The sequence below is a fragment of the Gymnodraco acuticeps genome, unplaced genomic scaffold (genome assembly GCF_902827175.1).
Source record: "Gymnodraco acuticeps unplaced genomic scaffold, fGymAcu1.1, whole genome shotgun sequence".
Classification (NCBI taxonomy): domain Eukaryota; kingdom Metazoa; phylum Chordata; class Actinopteri; order Perciformes; family Bathydraconidae; genus Gymnodraco; species Gymnodraco acuticeps.
The window spans coordinates 425,712-446,805 of NW_022992187.1; the positions used below are offsets into that span (position 1 = coordinate 425,712).

The 21,094-nt window shown below is 45.5% G+C and overlaps 1 protein-coding gene across 1 annotated transcript in view; it reads left to right on the top strand.

Annotated features, from left to right (window-relative positions):
• Window positions 1-5,081: 5,081 nt before the first annotated feature.
• Window positions 5,082-21,094, top strand: part of LOC117539131 (phosphatidylinositide phosphatase SAC1-A-like) — a 36,617-nt gene continuing 20,604 nt past the window's right edge. Inside the window, 13 exon segments of the mRNA XM_034205161.1 lie at window positions 5,082-5,240; window positions 5,357-5,691; window positions 6,494-6,567; window positions 6,645-6,719; window positions 6,722-6,771; window positions 8,442-8,591; window positions 11,739-11,798; window positions 11,875-11,908; window positions 12,010-12,111; window positions 13,103-13,188; window positions 13,305-13,391; window positions 13,472-13,540; window positions 14,247-14,326. Coding sequence (XP_034061052.1) covers window positions 5,082-5,240; window positions 5,357-5,691; window positions 6,494-6,567; window positions 6,645-6,719; window positions 6,722-6,771; window positions 8,442-8,591; window positions 11,739-11,798; window positions 11,875-11,908; window positions 12,010-12,111; window positions 13,103-13,188; window positions 13,305-13,391; window positions 13,472-13,540; window positions 14,247-14,326 — 1,361 coding nt within the window.

Below are 21,094 nucleotides of genomic sequence, written 5' to 3' on the forward strand. Positions count from 1 at the left end.
CACACACACAACACCTACCCACCTGTACCACAACACCTACACACTGTACCACACCACACACCTACACACTGTACCACACACACACACACTACACACACACCTACACACTGTACCACACACACACCTACACACTGTACACACACACCTACACACTGTACCACACACACACTACACTGTACAACACACACCTACACACTGTACCACACACACACCTACACACTGTACAACACACACCTACACACTGTACCACACACACCTACACACTGTACCACACACACCTACACACTGTACCACACACACACTACACACTGTACCACACACACACCTACACACTGTACCACACACACACACCTACACACTGTACCACACACACACACCTACACACTGTACCACACACACACACTACACACTGTACCACACACACCTACACACTGTACCACACACACACACCTACCACTGTACACACACACACACCTACACACTGTACCACACACCTACACACTGCACCACACACACACCTACACACTGTACCACACACACACCTACACACTGTACAACACACACCTACACACTGTACCACACACACACCTACACACTGTACCACACACACCTACACACTGTACCACACACACCTACACACTGTACCACACACACCTACACACTGTACCACACACACACACCTACACACTGTACCACACACACTACACACTGTACCACACACACACACCTACACACTGTACCACACACACTACACACTGTACCACACACACACCTACACACTGTACCACACCACTACACACTGTACACACACCACCTACACACTGTACCACACACACACCTACACACTGTACCACACACACACACCTACACACTGTACCACACACACACACACACTGTACCACACACACCTACACACTGTACCACACACACACCTACACACTGTACCACACACACACCTACACACTGTACCACACACACACACCTACACACTGTACCACACACACCTACACACTGTACCACACACACACCTACACACTGTACCACACACACACACCTACACACTGTACCACACACACCTACACACTGTACCACACACACACACCTACACACTGTACCACACACACCTACACACTGTACCATACACACACCTACACACTGTACCACACACACACTACACACTGTACCACACGCACTTACACACTGTACCACACGCACCTACACACTGTACCACACACACACACCTACACACTGTACCATACACACACACCTACACACTGTACACACACACACCTACACACTGTACCACACGCACTACACACTGTACCACACGCACTTACACACTGTACCACACGCACCTACACACTACCACACACACACCTACACACTGTACCACACACACACACCTACACACTGTACCACACACCTACACACTGCACCACACACACACCTACACACTGTACCACACACACACACCTACACACTGTACCAACACACACCTACACACTGTACCACACACACACACTACACACTGTACCACACACACACCTACACACTGTACCACACACACACCTACACACTGTACACACACACACCTACACACTGTACCACACACACACCTACACACTGTACCACACACACACACACCTACACACTGTACCACACACACCTACACACTGTACCACACACACACCTACACACTGTACCACACACACACCTACACACTGTACCACACACACACACCTACACACTGTACCACACGCACTTACACACTGTACCACACGCACCTACACACTGTACCACACACACACCTACACACTGTACCACACACACACACCTACACACTGTACCACACACACACACACACTGTACCACACACACCTACACACTGTACCACACACACCTACACACTGTACCACACACACACCTACACACTGTACCACACACACACCTACACACTGTACCACACACACCTACACACTGTACCACACACACACCTACACACTGTACCACACACCACCTACACACTGTACCACACCCACCCACACACACCTACACACCTGTACCCCACACACCTACACACTGTACCATTACAACACACACCTACACACTGTTACCACCACACCCAACCTACCACACTGTTACACACACGCACTTACACACTGTACCACACGACACCTACCACACTTGTAAACACACACCACACACCTACACACTGTACCACACACACACCTACACACTGTACCACACACACCTACAGCTCCTAAACTTTCAGGCTACAGCCGTTGTGTATCTTATTATGTGAAGCACTAAATGGTCTTAGAAAAATATTGACTCTTTGTTTGTAGATATCTACTAAACTAAAGCAAATAAAGAGAGTAGGCCTGTTATACGAGTGATATATATTATAGGCCTACACACTGCTCTGCTTTCTGCACGGAACTCACAGCTGTTCTCACGAAAGCAGTTAATAAAATAATATCCAGGGGATGCTGCAGAGCTGTCATTGGCTGAGATAAGTCCGGCCGTGCGTCACGCCTCCACCGTTCCCGGAAATGCATCCGTGGAGGAGCCGTCAGTGTTTCCTCGGTTTAGAGCTCCTCGACGCTCGATCCCTCGGTGTGCATTTAGAGAAATTAGATGTCCTTCAAAATGGCGTGCTGAAATTAATTTCCGGGTCACTACCGGAGGACCGAGGAGTCGAGGAGGGGAAATTTGAGTATTGAGAAACCTCTAATGAGTACTTTAGAGGGAAGCAGTTTTTTTTTGGGTCATTCAGGCTTTCTGTTTTTGTTTTGACAGTAGAAACAGACAGGAACTTAGGGAATGAGGAAGAGGCAGGATACCATCGCAAAAGGTGCCTTCCTTGAATGATACTGGGACTGTAGATGGTAGGCATCTCAGACCACTTTGCAAAGAGATCATTGCTGGACTTTTCATAGGCTCGTGTGAGTTTAATATGTAATGTTTCCCCTCTAGGAAAAACCATATAGTTCAATGAAATACTTCCAGAATCAAGGCTGCGTCCAATTTTCAAAAAACAGTATAACATTTTGATTTCATTCTGCTCGGCATTTTATAGAAACACCTTGCTTCCAATGAACCTTCCTCTGTTAGGATCCTTCCTTGTAAACTGCTCTCAGTTCCTTTGTAAACTGCTCTCAGTTCCTTTGTAAACTGCTCCACACCATCTCAGCTGGATGGATGTGATGTTTGGAGGGCTGGAGGTTAATCCTGGTGTTAACAGCCGTTTCTAGGTCCTTAACATTCCATCTATAGGTTGGTTTCTTTCTATTTCACAGCTCCCATGGCTTTGAGACTCCAGTTGTGCCCTGGTCACGGAGAGGGAAGCATGTGGAGGGTCATTGCATTGCACTTCAGGAATAGTTTGGGAGTCATTTGTTGGCTATACAGTTTATTCACAAATGAATTCAACTCCCACTTTGCAGTTCTTTTAGCACTGCAAAATAAACACCACCATCCTGATGTTTTACTTTGTGTTGAGTGTCATTGGCAGTAGCTGAAAGCAATTAAAAAGGCAGTGAAGCAACATGGAATAATACATGCAAACACTATTTTTATTAAAAGAGAAACTTGTTTTTAGCACAACCTGCGTCTGATGTACTGATGGAATTACTGCTGTGGAAATGACCATTATAGCATACAAATGTATCATGACAAATGAAAAGGAAGGAAATAGGAAAACTAGGAGCGAGTGTATTTGTAGAATGTTGGAAATAGGTAAAGACTACCAGGTTCCTTCGGTGCTTGAGTTGAAAACATCTAAACGTTAGAATTGACAATGCTATCCTCTTCTGTTAGACATTTCCTAGGACTTATTAATTGGTCTTTCATTTGATATTTTGCGACGCAGAAGAGTCATGCGTCTTTCATCGTTGGTCACATTAGCAGGTGGCATTTGTTTTGAAGCAGGAGAACTTTATCATCCTAAAGCTTTCTCTTTAGCACGTTTGTGATGCTATTGAACCTGACTAACCCTCTGACCAGCTGTACTATCAACCATTGGGTCAAACCTGAACTGTATGCCCTTCTCTCCCAGGCACACGACCCCAGAGAAGTTCTACATCGAGGCCTGTGATGAGGGGGCTGATGCTGTGCTGGCCATCGACAGGGTCTCCAATGAGATGACCCCTCACAGGTAAGAAGTTTAATGATCGTGCTTCACTGTCACGACAAACACAGAACGCTTTCAGCTGTGGTTGAAACACAAGCAGAGAGATTTAGAGCTCTCACCACCTTTTCAATTGAGGCTGTTGAGCGTTGTTGTCTCTCTCTCCACATGTGTTTGCTAGACATGCCATCGTTTCTTTTCTCACAATACATCAGAACTGAAGTTACCTACTTACCCAGCTTGGTTGTGAGGGAAACTTTATTTTCCTCACAACCCCCAAAACGTCAAACGGCTCTGCTTCCTCGGAGGCTCTCGCGGAGCTGACCAGGAGCGGGGGTGCCTCTCTCCCCTTCGACCTGCAGCTGCTGAAGGGCGAGCCTGATGCCGCGGTTGCTGTGGGCTTCTCTCCGCTTGCGCCTGCTGTGGCCGGTGTGGACGCCGCGGCTGCTGCGGGCGTTGGTGCCGCTGTGGCAGCTCAGCAGGCTGGAGCCAGCTGACGTGCTGGCGAATGTCGTCCGCCTGTTCCGCGGCCGTCTTCATGGACTCCACCATGGCGTTGCAACTGGGGGTCCGAACAGCCCGTCCGGGCTGATTGGAGCGTCCAGTAGCACTTTTTCTGGCCGTCTCCGTAACAGACGCCTGCTGCAGCCAGAGGTGGCGCTGGATCGGTGGCGCTGGATCTGTGTCACCCACGAAGTCAGGTGATCAGGTGAAGTCAGGGATCCTCGCCTGGGAGACAGCGACGGACGCGCACAGAGTGAGCGCCGTGCTGGCCGCCTTGTCAGCGGCCAAGTTGGTGGACCGCTCTACCAGCGTCACCACCGAGTTGGAGAGCAGCGCGATGTTATTCGCCGCCGCCGACGCCTGAAAGGCACACTGGTGCACCCGGTCGGCCTGGCGGGTGACATACTGGTTTCTGGGGGAGCTCAACGTAGGGCGCCGTCCGGCTATCATGTTTGCCCTGTCTTACCCCAAAAATGCCGTCAGGCTCGGCTCCAGAGAAGGGGCGGCTGGGAAACCAGCATCTGTGAAACCCCTCCACCTTGGTGAGGGGAAACAATGTGGCCACCGGGAGCCTTCAGGGTCCTCGGTTCGCCGCCGCCCCCTCCTGGTACCTCCTGATGGCCGGGAAGCGTGGCTAGATCGGGTCACTCCTGACCGTCTGCACCCGCCCGAAAAAAAACTCCCGGGTTATGTCGTTACGGAGCACAACCTCTCCTGAGCTAGGGGAACGGGGAGATCTCTGCAGGCGGCCGCCTTGCGTATGATCTGCCACCTATCGCCGGTAGCGCTGTGGTGACGGAGAAGGGACCGCGTGTTCGGCCGCCAAGCTTGCAACCCTGCTCCGACTCTGTCATCCCCGTCCGGGGGAGAAGAGGAGGGGAGAGAACCAACGGTGAACCAGGAGGGAGGCGGGGCAGGAGTTGTCGGACTTCTGCCCGGCACTCGGCCCCCGTCCGCGGGCTCGTAAGCCTGGACGGGCCAATCGTCCTCCTCGGCCGCAGCAGCAAGAGCGTCCGCTCTCCGCTTCCTGTCGCCCGAGGGGAGACGGGCGACATTGGGTGCATGCTACCTGCTGCTTTAGAGCTGCGTACGCGTGCTCTGACCCCAGGCAGATTGCATACTGTGTGCTGGTCATAACTCATTATGAACTCAGAGCCACATGAGGGACAATATCTCACACAATTGTTACTCATGTTTACTCTGCAATTGAGGTGTCTCTTGTGCTTCAGTAACGGGGTGCTGAAGAAAAGAGGGAGCAGATTGTCCGGGGCCTCCTTCCTATTTATTTATACCGGAAGGGAGCCCGAGGGTGGGGCCCACCTTGTGGGCGGGGCGTGGACTACAAGTGTTTCAGTGCTGTGTGGGTGCGCCGGGGGATTACCCAATAGCGATAGCCTTAGAGGGCGAAGCCATATACGAAATGGAACAATTGACCTTACAGCTAGCCATCATTTGGGACAGCTTTTAAGAACAAAGAAGGTAACAACTGAAGCGGAATGATCCTCAACAGAATTCTCCTCAATAGAGATTCATTGATTCTTTGTTTACTCTTCAAAGAATCTCAAAGAACTGTTTGGATAATCAATAAATCGCTTGAAGTAATTCTTTAAGAAAAAGCAATTGAAAAACATCTCTATTTACAGGTTCTTAAACTTGAGTCTTTTCTGGTTTATTTACTCCTCTATGACTGTCAAATTCATATCTTCGAGTTGTGGACAAAACATAACATTTGAGGAGAGATATCCTATACTGTAACACACTACAGGAGAGGGGAAACTCCAAACAGTTCCCCTTCTGAGAATATAAATGTAATGCGAAGTGTCTATATCTAGCGTTCTCCCATTGTGCTGCTTTTCACAGGCAAGAAGATGTCCCCCCCTCTGCGGTCACCAGGCCTATATGCGGCATCATGGGAACCATCCGTCTGGTAGCAGGTAGGTACCACAGTGATGCAGCGTTTGTGTTTCTTCTCAAGCCTGAACAGCTAACCAGTGACCCCCCCCCCCCCCAGGGATGTACCTGATCGTCATCACCAGGAAGAGGAATGTGGGCAGCCTGCTGGGCCACTCTGTGTGGAAGGCTGTGGACTTGACGTGATCTCCTACAAGAAGACAGTGCTGCATCTCTCAGAGATCCAGGTCAGCAGGACTCACTCAACGTCTGACAACCACTCCTTAGAAAAGACACCTGTGATACATTAGACACAGATTCACTTCAAACTAATGTTGGTTGTGGTGTTGGGAAAGGTTTTCTATATATGCATATGATCACATTTGACTAAAATAGTTCCTTTTAGTTCAAACTGAGCCCTCAATACAGAGGACATTATTTCAGTTATTTTAATGAGCATTGCTAATACATGTTCTACACATTAAATCCCAATGGAGCTTTCTCTGAATTGAAAAGCCAATACCTATATGTTGGTCTTTTGACACTCTTCTGACAGATTTGAAATTGCTATATTTTGGGACCACTGGCAGTCATAATGGAACTTAAATGATCTTACAATATCCTACGATAGTATGATATGCACACTGTCACAGGTACTGTTTGATAGTGGACTGGACCTCTTCCAGACCCTCTGTGTAAGACCTTGTGTTACAGGATCAGTTATTCTTTGCTGTCTGGAATCACACTGTGCTATCGCATGTCAGTGCATTATTCATTCTAATCTTGGTTTATTGAAGCTTTCTAGCTACCCCGATAAGACTCTGTATGCAGTGTAGAGCTTACAATGGCAAACACTGGACTGTTGCTGGTAGTACATTAGAGAAGCAAGTACAAACTAGTTTAAAGCACAATCACTGTATAAGAGCTGCTCTGGTGAGAGGAAAGTAAGAAAGCAGGTGGAGGGAGTTAGACATGCTAACTGGCTTAGCTGCCCGATCCTATTAGCCAGGCAGAGATGCACAAAGCTGGAAAAGAATAAAAGTCAGCTCTGATGCTGACTGATGCAAATCAGGCCCGTGGTGGATTTAATTTCGGCCCGCAGGATCATTTGTAATTACTATTAGACCTGGCCCGCCGGTATATTGCACGCACACCTTCACTCCATCCTGAGGGTCTCCTCAGCTCAGAGCCTGAGCCCAAACAGTGATGGCCTTGCACCCGAGATGAGATGCCAAGTATCTGCTTGAGCTAGCATCACAGAGCAGCACACTGAGTTTCATGGATGCTTCCTTCTGCACTTTCTCTCTCACGACAGCAGGGCATGTTTGGTTTTTCTCTCTGAGGGGAATAGTTTTGTTGAAGCTGTTGTTGGCCTGTGGGAAAATGTACTCATAAGAAATGAGTCTGGAAAAGCTGCAGATAGAGCCATAAGAAATGAATGCAACTGATTATTTAATGTTTATTGTTTTTATTGGCAATAATTTAAGCTTTGTTAGTTCCAGGTTTAATATGTGCAATAATTTCATTTCAACAAGTTTTGCAATAAACATTGAACCAGTCCAGCCCTCGACTAGTACCCATTTATTTTGGCCCACTGTGTATTTGAGTTTGACCCCCCTACTCTAATGGCACCCACACTTAACAGGTTTATCCCTCAACAGTAGCTACTTTCAACTTGATGTTTTATCTGTAAGCAAAGGCAGTCCTAGGCTTCATGTTAACTGGCGAAGGTGGTCCAATGCATTGACGTTTACAGATTTGATTGTGCGTAAAGAGAAAGCTGGTCTTGGCCTTGGCTAGAGGTGTTGGGGGAGAAAACTGTTGGGTGGTGCATCCCTGTGTCACACGGGCAGCAGTAAAAACACACGAGTGTGCAGTTTTCCTGAAAGCTAAAAGTCTGTTTCCTTTCCTCCTCCAGTCTCAGGAGAACAAGACCTTCCTGTCCATGATTAATAATGTGCTGACTACAGACGGCTTCTACTTCTGCACCGACTACGACCTGACACACACACTGCAGAGGCTCTCCAACACCAGCCCCGACTTCCAGGAGATGAGTCTGCTGGAGAGGGTGAGACACACAACACACTGCCTCACAGAAGGCACCACTATATTTATGTAAATAAGTCACAAAGACTGATATTTCAAAAATAAGACCTCGTATAATACTTGAGTAGATGTACTTGAGTTACTTTCTATTACTGACTTTACAGTGCATGACATTAAGGATTTTGGGAGATGGCCCTGTGGGCCATCTAAGCTAATTTACAGATGGCCCTGAGCCCAATAGAGATTGCCCTGAAAGATGCACACGGACGAAATGACGTACGAAGGGTTTGGGGGGCCTCCCCCTAGAACATTTAGATTGTTGCAGGTCTTAGATGCTGTCTGGTGCATTCTCTAGACTGAATTATAAGATGAACCACCACAATATAATATTGTTCAATTTCTTCATTTCACTTTTTTGTTTGTTCTTGTTTGTGTTTGCTCGCTTGCATGCCCTGCATAGCTATAAGAAATACTTAAGTTGTTGGTCAAGACACTTTCCATCTGATGAAGGCAAATGGCTTCCCAGATGTAAAAAGAGTAGAAAACATTACATTCAGTTATAACTGCCAAAACAAACATTATTTACACTATTATGGCCCCTGTTAAAAATGTTTGTAATGTTATCTACTGTAAGTTGGTCGAATGCCTCCTCATCCGGAAGCTGACCGAGCAGACCCGAGCAGCAGTCGAGAGGAGCCGAGCGCATCCGCCAAGCACACAAAATGGCAACGTCAGAGTTCCCGTTAGCCGGCAAATCTAAATCTCTTCGGTCAAAAGGTCCGGTCAAAATAATTTCCCTTTAGCAGCAATACCGCTTCAGTTGCGCCACTTATGTGACAGACAAGAAGAGTATGTGACAGACAAGAAAGTATGTGACAGACATGAATAGTCCATCTAACACTTAATGTGGAGAAAGAGATGTCCTGTATGGGTTGATTGTGCGTTGATCTGTTGGTAATGCCTCGAGGTTCCGGTGGGCATGTAAACAAATGAATAATGCTGTGCTATACTTTGTGGCCTCACCCAGTGGCATAGCGACACTTATTGTTAGGTGTCTTTTAATAAGCAGGTAGTCATATCATTAGCTAGAACTAGCTGGATCTGATCGCATATGGACATAAACGCGAGTGAAGTCTAATCTGACGGGAGAGAGAGAGATCAGCTGCTGCTGACGAGTCGACACGCAGCTCTGCATGCTCACATGCAGCGGTGAGCGGAACAAAACATACACTTCAGGTTAGAATATCACACGTAGCTATTTTAATGACCTCTCAAACTACCTAACTAGTTATAGATATGTTTAGTTTTACTGTCGGCTCACTCATTACTGGATCCGCGAGCTGCATGATACTGGCATAATAGATTGCCCGATCGGGCAACCAGCAGGTGAGGCTTCATTGCCCGATCGGGCAACCAGCAGGTGAGGCTTCATTGCCCGATCGGGCAACCAGCAGGTGAGGCTTCATTGCCCGATCGGGCAACCAGCAGGTGAGGCTTCATTGCCCGATCGGGCAACCAGCAGGTGAGGCTTCATTGCCCGAGCTAAATACTAGATGGCCCCGGGCCATCCTTAATGTCGAGCCCTGCTTTACATGATCACTCACCTCAATGGCATTAACAAGATGGACTCCAGTTAAAGAGGCCCTTTTATGCTTTTTGGGGTGTTCCCTTCCCTGTAGTGTGTTCTATAGGTTTGTGTGCATGTAAGTGGTCCCCCCCTGCCTGAAACTCATTTATTTACTACGGTAACATAGTACATCACATTAGAGCACTCGTGATTCTATTGGCTAGCACTCCAACACATTGTATGTGATAGGCTAAGGGGCGGGAGATCTCTATTGGCGCATTTCCACTGCAGGGCCTCGCTCGGCTTAGTACGGTATGGCTAGGCCTCGTTAGGTCTTGTTAGGCCAGGCTCACTTTATGCTGCATTTCCATTACAGTTTAGTAGCTGGGGCAGTAACCATAGTAACGCAGTGTAGGCGGAGCCGTAACATCATCTTCAATGCGAAACACAAAACCAACATCAGCCGTTAGCTCTTAGCACTCAGAGCTCACAGCTCCTCATATCTGTTCAGAAACTAGACAAAAGTGAAACAAGTACAAACCACAGACTGCCTGTGTCATGGCGAATACAGTCGCTGGTTTATTTATGTCTGTATAGGCCGTTGTTGTGAGTGTTGACGGTCGGAGCATATATAACGTTAGCTTAGCCGATCTCCATTCAGAAAACACGCATTTAAAAAAGTTGTTCGTCTGCCGTCTGTCTGCAGACTTGTCAAAGCATTAATTCATGGTTTTTACTAACCGGTATCAGTATGTTGTTACTTCGGCATAATTTTGAAACGTGTATTACAATTAAATCACGGTCAAATATGTTCATCTTGTTGTAGTTGTAGCCCCTTGCCAGCGATTCTCTCTCTAGTTTAGCATACTCAGCCCGACTCAGCCTGGTTGTTGGCCCGGAAAGAACCTGGATTTTGGAGAGCCAGAAAAACTGTGAAAAAGTACCCGTTAGCCGGAACTACGCCTAGTGGAAACGCAACCAAAAACGGGCCGGGCACGCCACGCTTAAACCGCGCTGTAGTGGAAATGCGCCATAAGTGGTTGACCAATCCCAACAGAGCCGGCGAGCTAACCAATCAAGATGAACCTGAAACCTGAAGATTTTCATCGTCATAACTACACTATATTCGTATGACAAAATAAAAACCTTGAACCTTGAACCTTAAAGGGCCCCGTTAATAAAAACTATAGTCTTAATCTTATTACTCAGTATTTATGTGCATGCATTGAAACATTCATTGTAAAAAAAAATGACATGTAATGTATTTCCAGAAATGTTTATTTCTTATCTTTAATTTGACTTGAAACTGTTATGTTCATTTTGCACTAAAGCTTTAAAAAATATTGTACATTTGTCTCACTTCACTACTCATACTTTTAGTGTTTTTTGTCTTTTCTAGCGATATGTCAATAATACAACTTTTTGTTTTGTTTACAAACATTGCAGCAGGTCATATTGTAGAGGATTCTTCTATGTATACTTTTTTTCAAACATATACGTGACAATACATTTGTTTATTTTCATATTATTCACAATTCTTAGTAATTATAAATGTTACTATACATTCTTGCAGTTAATTGATGACGATGTTGTGGTTCTCAGGCAGATCAGAGGTTTGTGTGGAACGGGAACCTCCTGAGAGAACTGGCTGCGCAGCCTGAGGTACCACTTCGCTTTCTCACTCAATGTTTTTGTACTCATTTAATGAATGATAATAATCGTACCCACTTCTCCACAGCTTCACAAGTTTGCACTTCCTGTTGTCCATGGATGTATCCTTTTCACTGAGTTAAACATTTTCTAATGGAGCATGACTGCAGATAAGATCAGACGCATACCTGTGCCAAGCCTTTCCTTAACCGTCCTGTTCCAGTCATCGTCATGAAGCCGTGTCGAATCAACGGGAAGATCTTCGAGTGGATCCTCATCTCCAGGAGAAGCTGCTTCCGGGCCGGCGTCAGATACTACGTCAGAGGTAAAAATGTCTGCTGTACTGCACCAAGCCTTGTGGATTTGGGCTTATTGACCATTACAGAGTGCAAAGTAGCAGCTGCCAACTCAGGCCCAATTCCAATCCATCCCCTAGGGTGAACTCTGTCCTTAGTCTCACTCTCAGCTGAATGAGGCTACCTCTTTAAGACAGAGGGTGTAAAAACAGCCGCAAGGAAAGGGGAAAGGTGGAATCTTTTCGTAACCGTTATTTTAAGTCGGCATCTCTTGGATGAAAAATAATAATTTAATTAATTTAAAAAAGTGGTATTTCTTTTTGTAGTAAACATCTTCTTGTTTTTAAATCTGATGTTTATGAGCTGCGTCTAGATTGCAAAAGTTCCTGTAAATATACAAAACTTCACAATAAACTTCTATCGTTTTTCCTTCTGAAGGGTTTAATAACTTCCTATTGGGTTTAATAACATCCTGTTGGGTATAACAACTTCCTGTTGGAGGGTGTAATGATCTCCTGCCCAAGGGTTTAATAGCTTCCTGTTTGAGGGTTTAATTATTTCCTGTAGGAAGGTTTAACAACCTCCGCTTAAAAGGTATAACGACTTCCTGTCGGAGGGTGTAACGACTTCCTGTCGGAGGGTGTAACGACTTCCTGTCGGAGGGTGTAACGACTTCCTGTCCGAGGTTTTAATAACTTCCTGTCGGCGGGCGTAATATCTTCCTGTTGGAGGGTTGGAGGATGCAACGACTTCCTGTCGGCGGGCGTAATATCTTCCTGTTGGAGGGTTGGAGGATGTAACGACTTCCTGTCGGCGGGCGTAATATCTTCCTGTTGGAGGGTGTAATAACTCCAACTCCCAACTAGTTGGTTTGAAATGGAACCCTAATGTGTAAACGTAGTACTAGGGAGAGAGTGTTGGGGCTAGATTGGAATTGAGCTATATAAGGTAAGGTTATACACCTCACAGTACTGAGACTACTGACTGCTCATGGATGTTTTCTGTGCTGCTCTCTCTCAGGCATCGACTCTGAGGGCCACGCTGCTAACTTTGTGGAGACGGAGCAGATCGTTTTGTATGAGGGAGCAAAGGCTTCATTTATTCAGGCAAGTACGAGGGCTCATAAACACACGTTTCTGTGCACCCTTTGTTCAGATATTTAAAGAAGTTGAGAAGATTTCAGAAATGACCTTTCAAGGCAAAACATTTTTTCCCTCTCCAGACTCGAGGCTCCATGCCCTTCTACTGGAGTCAGAGGCCCAACCTGAAATACAAACCTAAACCTATAATCAGCAAAACCACTAATCACGTAAGAGCAGCTGTTTTCATGTGCTTTTTAATGGTGTGGTGGGAAAAATCCAATGCTAAACTCTTGAAAACTTTGTACAGATGGATGGTTTCCAGAGGCATTTCGACTCTCAGCTGCTTATCTATGGGAAGCAAACCCTTCTGAACCTGGTGAGGATGGTTAATAACCTGTATACATGTTTTGTTTAAGGTCTTCACTCCATCCCTCCCCATTACAGACCTCTGGTAGGATACAAGAAAACCACATGCTGTGCTTTAGAATCTAAAACATGGGGATTGCATGGTGAGAGCTTCTGTTCTGAAAACTGTTTAGAAACCCTCTTTTTGTCGTTACATCTAGTAAAAGCTTTGCATCCCCTGAATGCCCGCAGGCTGTAGTTTGTGGCTGTAAAATGTCATGAGGCTATAACTATCATAGAGCCCACAACTGCTCATGTGACGCAGCGAGGTCAGGTTTCTCACTACTACAGAGACTAATGTCATCACACATGAATACAAATTGTGCTCATTGATCCACAAAAGTTTCTTTTTCCTATTGATACCCAGTTTGTGCAATTTTTAAGATGCAGGAGTATTCTAAAACAACATATTTATACTGCATGTGAAAAACATTTCAATCAGATATCTTGAGGTGAGCTGTTAAGAGGACCCTGTAAATATGGCCATGCTAGTTGTTCCCACGCTAAAATGTAGCCTTACTTATTATGAAGTTATTTAGCCTTCTTTGCGACAAGCTGACGCAACATGATCATGCCGTTTCAGATGATACCAGCAGCTTTTAAATCAAAGACTGTAGTAGACATTCATGCCCTAGCAGAGTGGAAGAGGCCAATTAGTGTTTTCTTGTTTTTTGCAGGTGAATCAGAAAGGCTCCGAGAAGCCTCTAGAACAGGCCTTTGATAAGATGGTGTCTGGCATGAACAACGGTATGCTCAAGTAAGTGTCACCAGTAAGGTATTATGTAGCTTATATCTGTGTAAACATGCAGCTGCCCCTGAACTGCACTTTGTACCGCTTTTCTTCTGTGTGCAGAAAGAGAGAGAGATGTGCCGACACACAGGGACAGCTCATACTTTCCTCCCAGCATGAATGTGTATACATTTAAAAATACTAAAACAGACTTATTAAGATTATTTGGGAGGCAACTTTGTGTTTGTTTCACTTTGAATTAGATTGATTTATGTCTAATTGTGTATCCTTTCATCCACCTACTTCACTGATAATTCCCCGGAGGACAGAAATCAGCTGAATGCAGAGAGCTGACTGAAAAGCAGTTCCTTTTGGAGATGTTTCATTTGAAATGAAACAAAAAAGGCTGCTGCTTATATTGCGATCCAGGAGGGCTGCATACAAAGATAAAAGATCAACATAAACTTCCTCCATTCAATAAGTAACCACAAGAGCTTGGGGTCAAACAACTTTGCCGCTTCCCATCGATCATCCGCTGTGTCCACATTGTCCCTGTCCATTAGACATTCATGTCATATCCTGCCTCATTGAAGCCACAGCACATATTCATTGACAGCAGACAGACTTAAAGGTCACCTGTTGTGCAAAATCCTCTTCTTCATGTCTCTTCCACATCAACATGTGTCCCCTCTTCTTCATGTCTCTTCTACATCAACATGTGTCCCCTCTTCTTCATGTCTCTTCTACATCAACATGTGTCCCTCTCTTCTGTCTCTTCTCATGTGTCCCTCTCTTCATGTCTCTTCTACATCAACATGTGTCCCCTCTTCTTCATGTCTCTTCTACATCAACATGTGTCCCCTCTTCTTCATGTCTCTTCTACATCAACATGTGTCCCCTCTTCTTCATGTCTCTTCTACATCAACATGTGTCCCCTCTTCTTCATGTCTCTTCTTCATCAACATGTGTCCCCTCTTCTTCATGTCTCTTCTACATCACCATATGTCCCCTCTTCTTCATGTCTCTTCTACATCACCATATGTCCCCTCTTCTTCATGTCTCTTCTACATCAACATGTGTCCCCTCTTCTTCATGTCTCTTCTACATCACATATGTCCCCTCTTCTTCATGTCTCTTCTACATCAACATGTGTCCCCTCTTCTTCATGTCTCTTCTACATCAACATGTGTCCCCTCTTCTTCATGTCTCTTCTACATCAACATGTGTCCCCTCTTCTTCATGTCTCTTCTACATCATGTCTCCTCTACATCACCATATGTCCCCTCTTCTTCATGTCTCTTCTACATCAACATGTGTCCCCTCTTCTTCATGTCTCTTCTACATCAACATGTGTCCCCTCTTCTTCATGTCTCTTCTACATCAACATGTGTCCCCTCTTCTTCATGTCTCTTCTACCTCAACATGTGTCCCCTCTTCCTCGTGTCTCTTCTACATCAACATGTGTCCTCCTTCTTCATGTCTCTTCTACATCAACATGTGTCCCCTCTTCTTCATCTCTTCTACATCAACATGTGTCCCCTCTTCCTCATGTCTCTTCTACATCAACATGTGTCCCCTCTTCTTCATGTCTTTCTACATCAACATGTGTCCCCTCTTCTTCATGTCTCTTCTACATCAACACGTGTCCCCTCTTCTTCATGTCTCTTCTACATCAACACGTGTCCCCTCTTCTTCATGTCTCTTCTACATCAACAGTGTGCCCCTCTTCTTCATGTCTCTTCTACATCAACATGTGTCCCTCTTCTTCATGTCTCTTCTACATCAACATGTGTCCCCTCTTCTTCATGTCTCTCTACATCAACAGTGTCCCCTCTTCTCATGTCTCTTCTACATCAACACGTGTCCCCTCTTCTTCGTGTCTCTTCTACATCAACATGTGTCCCTCTTCTTCATGTCTCTTCTACATCACATGTGTCCCCTCTTCTTCATGTCTCTCTCTACAATCAAACACTGTGTCCCCTCTTCTTCATGTCTCTTCTACATCAACATGTGTCCCCTCTTCTTCATGTCTCTTCTACATCAACACGTGTCCCTCTTCTTCATGTCTCTTCTACATCAAACATGTGTCCCCTCTTCTTCATGTCTCTTCTACATCAACATGTGTCCCCTCTTCTTCATGTCTCTTCTACATCAACATGTGTCCCCTCTATCTTCATGTCTCTTCTTCTACATCAACAGTGTCCCCTCTTTGTCATGTCTATTCTACATCAACACGTGTCCCCTCTTCTTCATGTCTCTTCTACATCAACATGTGTCCCCTCTTCTTCATGGTCTCTTCTACATCACCATGTTCCCCTCTTCTTCATGTCTCTTCTACATCAACAATGTGTCCCCTCTCTTCATGTCTCTTCTACATCAACATGTGTCCCCTCTTCTTCATGTCTCTTCTTACATCAACATGTGTCCCCTCTTCTTCATGTCCTCTTCTACATCAACACTGTGTCCCCTCTTCTTCATGTCTCTTCTACATCAACATGTGTCTCCTCTCTTCATTCCTCTTCATGTCTCTTCTACATCAACATGTGTCCCCTCTTCTTCATGTCTCTTCTACAATCAACATGTGTCCCCTCTTCTTCATGTCTCTTCTACATCAACATGTGTCCCCTCTTCTTCATGGTCTCTTCTACATCAACATGTGTCCCCTCTTCTTCATGTCTCTTCTACATCAACATGTGTCCCCTCTTCTTCATGTCTCTTCTACATCAACATGTGTCCCCCTCTTCTTCATGTCTCTTCTACATCAACATGTGTCCCCCTCTTCTTCAGTGTCTCTTCTACATCAACATGTGTCCCCTCTTCTTCATGTCTCTTCTACATCAACATGTGTCCCCTCTTCTTCATGTCTCTTCTACATCAACATGTGTCCCCTCTTCTTCATGTCTCTCTACATCAACATGTGTCCCCTCTTCTTTCATGTCTCTTCTACATCAACATGTGTCCCCTCTTCTTCATGTCTCTTCTCCATCAACATGTGTCCCCTCTTCTTCTGTCTCTTCTACATCACATGTGTCCCTCTTCTTCATGTCTCTTCTACAATCAACATGTGTCCCCCTCTTCTTCATGTTCTCTTCTACATCAACATGTTGTCCCCTCTTCTTCATGTCTCTCTTCTACATCACATGTGTCACCCTCTTCTTCATGTCTCTTCTACATCAACATGTGTCCCTCTTCTTCATGGTCGTCTTCTAGCATCAACATGTGTCCCCTCTTCTTCATGTCGCTTCTACATCAACAGGGTGGGTCCCCTCTCTTCTTCATGTCATCTTCTACATCAACATGGGTCCCCTCTTCTTCATTTCTCTTATACATCAACATGTGTCCCCCTCTTCTTCATGTCTCTTCTACATCAACATGTGTCCCCTCTTCTTCATGTCTCTTCTACATCAACATGTGTCCCCTCTTCTTCGTGTCTCTTCTACATCAACATGTGTCCCCGTCTCTTCTTCATGTCTCTTCTACATCAACATGTGTCCCCTCTTCTTCCATGTCTCTTCTACATCAACATGTGTCCCCTCTTCTTCATGTCTCTTCTTACATCAACATGTGTCCCCTCTTCTTCATGTCTCTTCTAGCATCAACATGTGGTCCCCTCTTCTTCATGTCTCTTCTACATCAACATGTGTCCCTCTTCTCATGTCTCTTCTACATCAACATGTGTCCCCTCTTCTTCATGTCTCTTCTACATCAACATGTGTCCCCTCTTCTTCATGTCTCTTCTACATCAACATGTGTCCCCTCTTCTTCATGTCTCTTCTACATCAACATGTGTCCCCTCTTCTTCAGTGTCTCTTCTACATCAACATGTGTCCCTCTATCTTCATGTCCTCTATTCTACATCAACATGTGTCCCCCTCTTCTTCATGTCCTCTTTCTACATCACATGTGTCCCCTCTTCTTCATGTCTCGTTCTACACAACATGTGTCCCCTCTTCTTCATGTCTCTTCTACATCAACATGTGTCCCCTCTTCTTCATGTCTCTTCTACATCAACATGTGTCCCCTCTTCTATGTCTCTTCTACATCAACATGTGTCCCCTCTTCTTCATGTCTCTTCTACATCAACATTGTGTCCCCTCTTCTTCATGTCTCTTCAACATCAACATGTGTCCCCTCTTCTTCATGTCTCTTCTACATCAACATGTGTCCCCTCTCTTCTTTCATGTCTCTTCACATCAACATGTGTCCCCTCTTCTTCATGTCTCTTTTACATCAACATGTGTCCCCTCTTCTTCATGTCTCTTCTACATCAACATGTGTCCCCTCTTCTTAATGTCTCTTCACATCAACATGTGTCCCCTCTTCTCATGGTCTCTTCTACATCAACATGTGTCCCCTCTTCTTCATGTCTCTTACTACATCAACATGTGTCCCCTCTTCTCCATGTCTCTTCTAATCAACATGTGTCCCCTCTTCTTTCATGTCTCCTCTACATCAACATGTGTCCCCCTCTTCTTCATGTCTCTTCTTACATCAACATGTGTCCCTCTTCTCCATGTCTCTTCTTCATCAACATGTGTCCCCTCTTCTTCATGTCTCTTCTTCCATCAACATGTGTCCCCTCTTCTTCATGTCTCTCCTACATCAACATGTGTCCCCTCTTCTCCATGTCTCTTCTTCAACTCAAAACATGTGTCCCCTCTCTATCATGTCCTCTTCTTACCTTCAACATGTTGTCCCATCCTCTTCTTCAGTGTCTCTTCTACACTAACATGTGTCCCCTCTTCTGTCATGTCTCTTCTTACATCCAACATGTGTCCCTCTTCTTCCATGTCTCTTCTACATCAACATGTGTCCCCTCTTCTTCCATGTCTCTTCTACATCAACATGTGTCCCCTCTTCTTCATGTCTCTTCTACATCACATGTGTCCCCCTCTTCTTCATGTCTCTTCTACATCAAACATGTGTCCCCTTCTTCTTCTGTCTCTTCTTACATCAACATGTGTCTTCCCTCCTTCTTCATGTCTCTTCTACATCAACATGTGTCCCCTCTTCTTCATGTTCTCTTCTACATTCAACACTGTGTCTCTCTTCTTCCTGTTTCCTTCGACCTCAACATGTGTCTCCCTCTTCTTCATGTCTCTTCTACATTCAACATGGGGTCCCTCCCTCTTCTTCATGTCTCTTCTACATCAAACATGTGTCCCCTCTTCTTCATGTCTCTTCTACATCAACATGTGTCCCCCTCTTCTCCAGTCTCTTCTTCATCAACATGTGTCCCCTCTTCTTCATGTCTCTTTCTACATCAACATGTGTCCCCTCTTCTTCATGTCTCTTCTACATAAACATGTGTCCCCTCTTCTTCATGTCTCTTCACATCAACATGTGTCCCCTCTTCTCCATGTCTCTTCTTCATCAATGTGTCCCCTCTTCTTCATGTCTCTTCTACATCAACATGTGTCCCCCTCTTCTTCATGTCTCTTCTACATCAACATGTGTCCCCTCTTCTTCATGTCTCTTCTACATCAACATGTGTCCCCTCTTCTTCATGTCTCTTCTTACATCAACATGTGTCCCCTCTTCTTCATGTCTCTTCTACATCAACATGTGTCCCCTCTTCTTCATGTCTCTTCTACATCAAACATGTGTCCCCTCTTCTTCATGTCTCTTCTACATCAACATGTGTCCCCTCTTCTTCATGTCTCTTCTACATCAACATGTGTCTCCCTCTTCTTCATGTCTCTTCTACATCAACAGGTGTCCCACCTCTTCCTTCATGTCTCTTCTACATCAAACATGTGTCCCTCTCTCAGGTCTCTACATCACCATGGTCCCCTCTCTATCAATGCTCTACTCAACTATGTGTCCCCTCTTCTTTCATGTACTCTTCTACATCCACATGTGTCTCCTCTTGCTTGCACCATGTCTCTTCTACATCACAACACAGGTGTCCCTTCTTCTTCATGTCTCTTCTACATCAACATGTGTGCCCCTCTTCTTTCATGTCTCTTTCTACATCAACAGTGTCCCTCTCTCAGTTCTCTTCTACATCAAAATGTGTCCCCCTCTTTCATGTTCTCTACATCAACATGTGTCCCCTCTTCTTCATGTCTTCTTCTACATCAACATGTGTCCCACTCTTCTTCCATGTCCTCTTCTACTACTCAACATGTGTCCCCTCTTCTTCATGGTCTCTTCTACATCACATGTGTCCCCTCTTCTTCATGTCTCTTCTACATCAACATGTGTCCCCTCTTCTTCATGTCTCTATCTACAATCAACATGTGTCCCCTCCTTGCTTCAATGTCTCTTCTACCGCAACATGTGTACCCTCTCCGCCTCTTCTTCATGTCCTCTTCTACATCAACATGTGTCCCCTCTGTGGAAAGAGACTCTGAAAGTTTCAGGAACAAAGATTCTCTTTCTTTGTGATCAATTTCTATAAAAACCCTGTCCTGAAAAATGAGCTGATCAGATTTTGGCTACTTTATGATGTCATAAACGATGTGTTGTCTTGTGTAACCATTAGCCAATCAGCAACCAAGGTAACCCCCCCCCCCCCCTTATCACCTGAATCTCCTCCTAGAGCACCATTGAGTTCTTTGAAACCAAATGTCTCTCAGAGGGGCGTGGGGAGGGGCTTCTTATTTTCATCTAAAGTAACAGACAGAGGCTGCTTCTCAGGTCGACTATTTTCATTTCCTCGCTCCTCGGTCTCACCGGAAGTTGATTTGCCTGCGCCATCTTGAGTACCGTCCCATGGCTCTTATTTCTGCCGGAGGACCGAGGATCGAGGAGCGAGGATCGATAACCGAGGAACCACCAGACCATCCTCCG